The sequence below is a fragment of the Solanum dulcamara genome, chromosome 1 (genome assembly GCF_947179165.1).
Source record: "Solanum dulcamara chromosome 1, daSolDulc1.2, whole genome shotgun sequence".
Lineage (NCBI taxonomy): Eukaryota > Viridiplantae > Streptophyta > Magnoliopsida > Solanales > Solanaceae > Solanum > Solanum dulcamara.
The window spans coordinates 5,958,039-5,965,591 of NC_077237.1; the positions used below are offsets into that span (position 1 = coordinate 5,958,039).

Below are 7,553 nucleotides of genomic sequence, written 5' to 3' on the forward strand. Positions count from 1 at the left end.
ACGAGCATTTAAAGATGTGGAAACATGTTTAAATAAGAAATAAGTGTTGAATTTCCATAAACTCAGATAAAAAAAACTTAAACAAAATAAATACGTGAAAATTAACTCCCAGAATTTAAAAGTCATTGTACCAAAACTCCGGACAGACGATATCGCTACATATATTAAATATAATTAATTATTAATAACATATATATTTGGCGCAAAAATCCGTCATTTGTTTGTCGTTTTTATTAAAAAAAAATAATTAAAAACAACGGAAGGCAACACATTATTTATTTTGGTAGTGCTAGCTGAATTACAGTTACACCCACTGTTTCTTGATTTAATATCAAACCTACCCAGCAGCCTCATCAGAGAAAAGCGCCACTATACAAAACTGCAAAAACCGCCTCTTTCACTGAACATCAGCAGCCATGGGGAAAAGTGACGATTCCATTCAGAGAAGGAAGAACAAGAAGAGCAGAAAGAAGCAAGATGACAAGCTCTCTAATCGTATAGCTGGAATTATTGCTGCCAAGAAACGTCGCCAGTCCGGCAAACGCCGTATGTGTGAGGTAAATTTCACATTATATGAAACTAATTTTGCTCTTTTGAGTTCTTGTTTTTGTTGATTTCTAATGCGATATCTCTTCAAGTATCTGGGAATGTTATATTGACAAATGGGTAGGAAAAAAGATTCTGAAAGTAGTGTGTTATGGGGAGTTCTTTTGTGAAGCTGTTAATGCAAAAGGAGAGTAATTTGAGGATGAAAGAGGAAGATTTTGGTTTTGGTATGTTCTAATGGAATTTTAAGGAATTGGGTATTCTTTATTTGTATGCAAAAGTAGTGTCTTGAGTAGCTTTTTGCGAAGCTGTTAATGGTTAAAGATAGGACTTTGAGGATGAAAGAGGAAGATTTGGGTTTTGGTATTTTCTATTGGTGTTTTGAGGAATTGGGTATTCTTTATTTGTATGCAAAATTAGTGTTTGGAGTAGCTTTTTTGTGAAGCTGTTAATGGTAAAAGAGAGGACTTTGAGGAAGAAAGAGGAAGATTTGGGTTTTGGTGAATTCTATTGGTGTTTTGAGACATTGGGTATTCTTTATTTGTATGCAAAATTAGTGTCTTGAATAGTTTTTTGTGAAGCTGTTAATGGTAAAAGTAGTGTCTTGAGTAGCTTTTTTTTTTTGTGAAGCTGTTTCAGGTGAACTTTGAGGAAGAAAGTTTTAAAGAATTGGGTATTTCTTATTTGTATGTGAAAGTTGTTTTGTTGGTTGTTTAGGAACTGAGAAGTGTTTTTGAATTAATTTACTTAGTGTGATCTTGTTGGTGGTATATTTTATGGAAGTGCATTTGTTTGATTATTGAATACTCCAAGTCTTTCATTCATGTAAATTCATGTTCAATTACCATTATGCACTTCATTTTCATAATGTGAAAATGCCAAGAGTCAAATGCAGGTCTTAGATTAAGTGGTATTGGAATGGATCTATGCATTTATATATATGGCTCCGATTTTAATTTGTCCTGCTTATGTATAGTTTAAATGAGATGAAATCTTTTGTGTCTCTCTTCTATATAAAACATATGCTTATGTTGTGTTAATTTTGCTGTTTTTTCTTACCTATCCATCGACAGGGAATGTGCTATAGTTTGCCTACACCTGAGGATCCATTCAATGAGAGGCATGGAAAAGTTGATCTTGTGAAAAAGAAGAAGAAGAAGCAGAACCAGTCGAAAAAGGGAAAGAACCCTGTTAAGAAGACTAGTTTGCCACAAAATTCTGACAAATTAAAGGAAGAGTTCCACATGCATGCTCCATCTAAGTTTTTAATTCTATGTTTGAAAAACATTCAGGATGGCCTTCAGCAGGATGGAGCCTTCAATGATGGAGAGGAAAAGCCTTTCTTCGTCCATACATGGGGAATTGAATTCTGGAAATATTTTGCCCGTGGCAAAGATATAATTGGTACAAATCAAGCCCATGCTACAACTGAGCAAATTGCTTGGGTTGCAGCAACGACTGCTGATGCCATCTCAAGAAAGGAGAAAGAAGGTCTATCAATCAGTAACCCCTTCCTTTTATTCCTTGTTCCCTCCCAAGAGAAAGCTGTCAAGGTTGGTGCAATATTATCCAATTTTTTTTTGCTTCCATTGTTTGTAATATGTTTAACACAACATTCTGAAAGTTGTATTGATTTCTAATGGTATGGTTGCTAAATGCTCAGCGGCTATTTTCTTAAGCTAGTTGGACTTTTAAGAGCAAGTATTTCAGCAGCAAGTCCTGATTTTTGGATAAAATGTCCTTAGAAAATCTTGTGTTATACAGAATTTCTTTATGCATCTCCTACTTCTTTCTGTAAAATGATTAAGATTTATTATCCAGTGCAGCTTATCCTTCTTTATGTATTTATTCTCTCTGTGCTTATGTTATAATTCATGTAGATGTACACTAAGCTGTAAGTTCACATGTGAAAAATTTATATAGATATCTACATGTATCCTTCTGTATCTTGTGGTATTTTAATAAGCATTTCAATTGTTCCTTAGGTGCGGAAAATATGCAAGCCTCTGAAAGCTCTTGGAATACATACAGTGAGTCTGCATCCTGGTGCTTCTATAGACCACCAGATTCAGGGGTATAATTTCCTTGTAACTTCTCTATTTTGCGGCTATTGGCTTCTCAAGGTTGATTTATTTGTCTATTGCTTGAAAGATGCAAATGATTTATTTTTTCAGAACCTTGACTTATTGCTAACTATACCCTGTTTGGCATTTGATTTGTTCTGTTAATAATAAGATGTCACTATTATGGTCGATAAATAATTGCATTCATGTGCCATTAGCCTTCATTGCATCAACTTCTGGTTGTGTGAATTTACATTTGGCTGTGTATTTCTCTACTTGCTTGAACTGGCCATGTATTTTATTGGCTTAAGTGGTGTTTCTTCAATCTTTAAAAAGTAACCTACCTTGGTTTCTAAGTTTCTTTTCCTTATTGTATTGGCTCTTGTTGCAATTAGCAATGACTGCTTACTGCTTTGCTTACATGCTTGACCTTTTATTCCCGTTTGGTTTCACACATGCTGAGTTTTGTACTTGTGTGCTTTCCAGTCTTCGTTTTCTTTTGAAGAAATTCAAGATCTTCCCTGTTTTTATATGATTACACTTTTTGTTGACAGCCTGAAGAATTGTGAGCCCGAGTTTCTTATATCTACTCCTGAAAGACTTCAAGAACTCCTCTCATGTGGTGCCATTGAAACTTCTGATGTTTCTTTCCTGGTAATTTTGATTATCTTGCATTGTACTTATTTATTGATTTTATCTTGGATCTTTTGTCCTTCCTATCATTGTTTTCATATTTAGGTAATAGGAGTGAAAGGTGGAAACTAGATTACTGTTCTCTCTAGTTAACCCAAGAAGTTCTCTTTTTTCCATTTCCACACAATTTCTGTTTGTAATTTTTGTTTTCTTATTTTGGGAGAAGTTAGTTAGACTGCCTAGCAATTTTCTCATTGTCTTCTCTATAAGGGGACAAAGGAAAAACAATTTATTCCCACAATGGTAAGCTTCAAGAAAGCAAATGGAATTGCAGTAACAAATTGAAATAAGAAGAGCAGGTAAGTGAACACCTTGCGTAAGAACCACAAACTGGCACATAGCTAAAATAGAACTGATCTGGATTGAAAGCACAATTTGGATCTTGAGCCACAGACTCTCCCACCCTTGTCCTTATTTGCATTGTAATGTAGCTTCTGTGCTGGCGCAAGAGAAGGAGAAAAAGTGACAAGAGAAAGAAAAGGGAGATGAACAGAGGAAGCGATGAAGAAAGAAGTGGATGTAAAAGCAAAGGGTTGTAGGCTGTAGCTGACGGGATTGGAGGGCAGGATCTTATTAACTGAAATATTTTTGCATAAGGTCTCATTAGGTGGAATAATATGCTCCATGTTTTCATAGTAGTCTTTGTATTTCAGGTCATCGATGGACCTCTTACTGAGGCAGGTTATGTTGATGCTGTTGAATCCATTGCAAAATCTATTTCTGGAAAGCCACAAATACTGGCTTTCAGTGACTGCTCAAATTCTTCATCCAGTTTTCTTATGAAGAAGAGTTTTGGAGAATCAATATGTAGAATACCGCTTGATGATCCAATAAATGGTCATAACATGACTTCAGATATTTGTGCTTCTAAGTTGTCAAAGGTATGTCTTTATCTCTGAAACTTAAACCTTGCACTTCACATTTTAGAGTGGAATACATTAGTCAGTTAAGATATAAGTTGTCGCTTTGGTTTGTTTAATTTTTTAAGTTGCGACGATTTTTTTTGACAGTGATCTTTTTGTGCAAGAAGTTATGTACTTATGATTTGTAGCTTGATGAGAATTTGGATAGTAGTAACTTTATAGTCAGTCCTCTAGCCCATCTAACTTCACAAAACTATGGAAAAATTGAGTTTGCTCTATGTTGTTCCCTGAGCTGCCTAATTACCTAAGGTAGCTGTTTTCATGACCGAGGTTATATCGGAAACAACCTATCTACCCCCAAGGGTAGGGATAAGATCTGCGTACATCTCACCCTCCCCAGACCCCACATGCGGGACTATACTGGGTATGTTGTTGTAGCCGTCTTAATGAATGGCTTGTGATATTGGTTCACTACGAGTTATAGTTGAACCTTAACAGAGGATAACTGGTAAAATAAATGGGATCAAAAGAAAATAAGGAAATGCCAAATGCAAGGGAAAGAAGGAAAAGAAAATAAGGATAAAATTAAAAAAAAAATAAAGAGAGAAAAGACTTGGACAACAAATCATATCTATGAACAAGAAATTGTCAACTTATTTCCTTGTACTCGCCACCAGACAAGCAGTACTGATCTTTTGGCATCACAATATAGCAGTTCCTGTTGCCCCAAAAGTACTAGTTCAAGGTGGAAGCAGCTAGATACACTAGTGTAATCTATTTAAAGATCGTGCTTTGCAAGTAGAACATAAATATGCTAATGGATCGACAAAATAGTAGTGTATGCTTATACAGTTGTCTATTAGATCTTTCTTGTTAGCTTTTAAAGTACCTTGAGTTAGAGTAAATTTTCCATACTTTTGACGAATGTGCTCCTTTTTTATATAAGGGCAGCCCGGTGCACTAAAGCTCCCGCTATGCGCAGGGTCCGGGGAAGGGCCTGACCACAAGGGTCTATATATATATTTTTAAAAACAAATTAATGTTAGTACTTGTTTCTTGTACCACAAAAAGGTAAAAGTTGATACACTTTACAATAATATCAAAAGCTAAAGAGAAAAACACCCCAAATGCAACATAAAACATATTACAAGCACATAATAATTGAAAAGATCAATTGACTAGATTTGCATTCCACATTGATTGAGCCAACTCATCCCTCCATTGGTCCACTCCTCAGATGATTCAACAACATCAATGTTATCATGTTGATATTCTACTTGTTCTTCCACATCAATGTCTAAGGGGTCCAAATTTACTCCTTTATGTTTAACTTCTCGTTCATGTAGTCTGATATTTGCCTCCCCACTTCATTCCACAGACAAACGGGGCTTGCTGTCCTTGCAGTTGATTTGCCACAGCCAAAGTAGTTCAAACTCATCATCATAACCGATCCTCTGGTGTCATTCAACTTAATAGAAGGAAGTTGTATAATTGTAAGCTTCTTCCATATCACCGGTACTGCTTCTTTTCCCATTCGTTTGCATAATTCTTTGTTATAGAGTAGATGTATTCGAGATATCTTATATGGAAGGTTGTTGAAAAGAATGCAATCATTTCAATTTCTTTAATGTTGTGTTTGGAGCATAATTCAGTTGTAACCATAACCATGGTGTTGTTGTTTTGCAAGAGATGCATATAACCTTTTTACTATTTGAAATCTTTTGTTAGTTTCCTATATCATCTCTTTTTTTTGTCTATTTGCTACACTAGGGAACGATAAATGTTTTCCATGGATAATGTTTTACCTTATAAATCATTTATTGTTAATCTTAAAGTACTAAATACTACTTTTTGTTTTATCAAGTAAAATTTTAATATATAAAAAAAGAGTTTGGTGCAATGAATCTCGTGACAATTTGTGGATAAGTTTGTGTCACTATTTGTTGTGGCATGAAACACTCCAAAGTGCATTACTCCCCCCGCTCTGAACACAAAATTTATTTATTTATTTTTAAAAAAATTATAATATAAAATAAGCTTTAGATATTTTTGTGATAATAAATTCTTTTATTACAATTAAAATGGGAATAAATCTTTATTATTTTTAAATATAAAAACCTGATATTTTTTTTTTTTGAATATAGTGAAAAAAGGAAAGCGTGAATATAAGTGGATCAGAGTGATGGATTACAATTTACAAACATCGAATTATTCTCATCTTTTCACAAACATTGTTTACATGTCTCGAAGATATATATTTATATTCTCAAGATTTTTGGAGTTTTGTTATTTAAATTCTTTACGTTCTTCACATTTTTCCTATGTATTATTTTAAATAATATTATCATATTTTGCTATCTCTAACCAACTTTTCAACTAAAATAATTGTAGCAACGATGACTAGTTACGGGGTAGTATGGTTTTTAAAATTTGTTTTTAGGCTAGACGACGAGAGTAAAATGAATTAAGTTGAACTTAGGAAATACGATTAGCGATAAGCTTCCATAAACATCTTGATTAAATCGTTAAAGTAGTAATTAATCTTGTTAATAAAATGGATCCTATAGAAAGTTTATTTATTTCTAATCTCTTATGATCATATAAAAAAAAAAGTCCAGTTAAGGAGGCTCGACCTACAAAGAGAGCGGTGGACTGATGCAAAGCCAGAATTTGAAGTTTATGGATTCGAGATTTTGTCTTTTAATATTAATTGATTCTAAATTAATAATGTGTGTATATATTCAATGGTGTTTTAAATACAAATATAGTGTTTTGACCAAACCAATTAATTCATAGAGATTTTTTTTCCCTAGGTAGCACCAGAAAATCCCACAACGAGAATAAAGCGTTCCCAAACAAAATCAATTTTGCATTCGAGAATACTCAAATGATGACACTGTTATAGAGCAATTGCTTACGATGCAATAATTCTCATTTTTCCTCATTTATTAGTTTGGTTAGATATTTTTCTTCTTTTTAAGTTAAGAAGAGGGAGACCTCGTGAACATTATTAACAAGAATCTCGTGAAAAAAATATATCAAACGAAATAAAGAGACCAATACTTTTTAAGTCGTATATCAACTTTTAATATAAAGTTGTTACTCCTCCCTAATTGTCAATAATTTATTTTTAGAGTTTTTAAATAATGAAGAGATAATTGTTTTCAAACTATTCTGAAATGTTAGATTATAAACGCAATAAGAGGTAAAATATAAAAGTAATCCAATTCAACGAATCTTGCTTTAAAGAAAAAAATTGACAAGTGGGTGAATTATTAATTCTTCCAATGATTTCTTTAATTATTAATAGTCTTTTGATTCAAAGATTGATAAGTTCTTTGTATTATATTCTAAGCTAAACAAGGTGTGATTGTTCTCAAGGTTTTGA

At 33.4% G+C, this 7,553-nt stretch overlaps 1 protein-coding gene across 1 annotated transcript; it reads left to right on the forward strand.

Moving 5' to 3' along the window:
* Positions 1–298: 298 nt before the first annotated feature.
* LOC129899674 (uncharacterized) lies at positions 299–5,875 on the forward strand. Its single transcript, XM_055974700.1, has 6 exons — positions 299–557; positions 1,620–2,099; positions 2,532–2,620; positions 3,164–3,263; positions 3,956–4,183; positions 5,544–5,875. Exons 1-6 carry the CDS (start codon positions 417–419, stop codon positions 5,571–5,573), a joined length of 1,068 nt encoding a protein of 355 aa, XP_055830675.1. The 5' UTR covers positions 299–416; the 3' UTR covers positions 5,574–5,875.
* Positions 5,876–7,553: the final 1,678 nt, after the last annotated feature.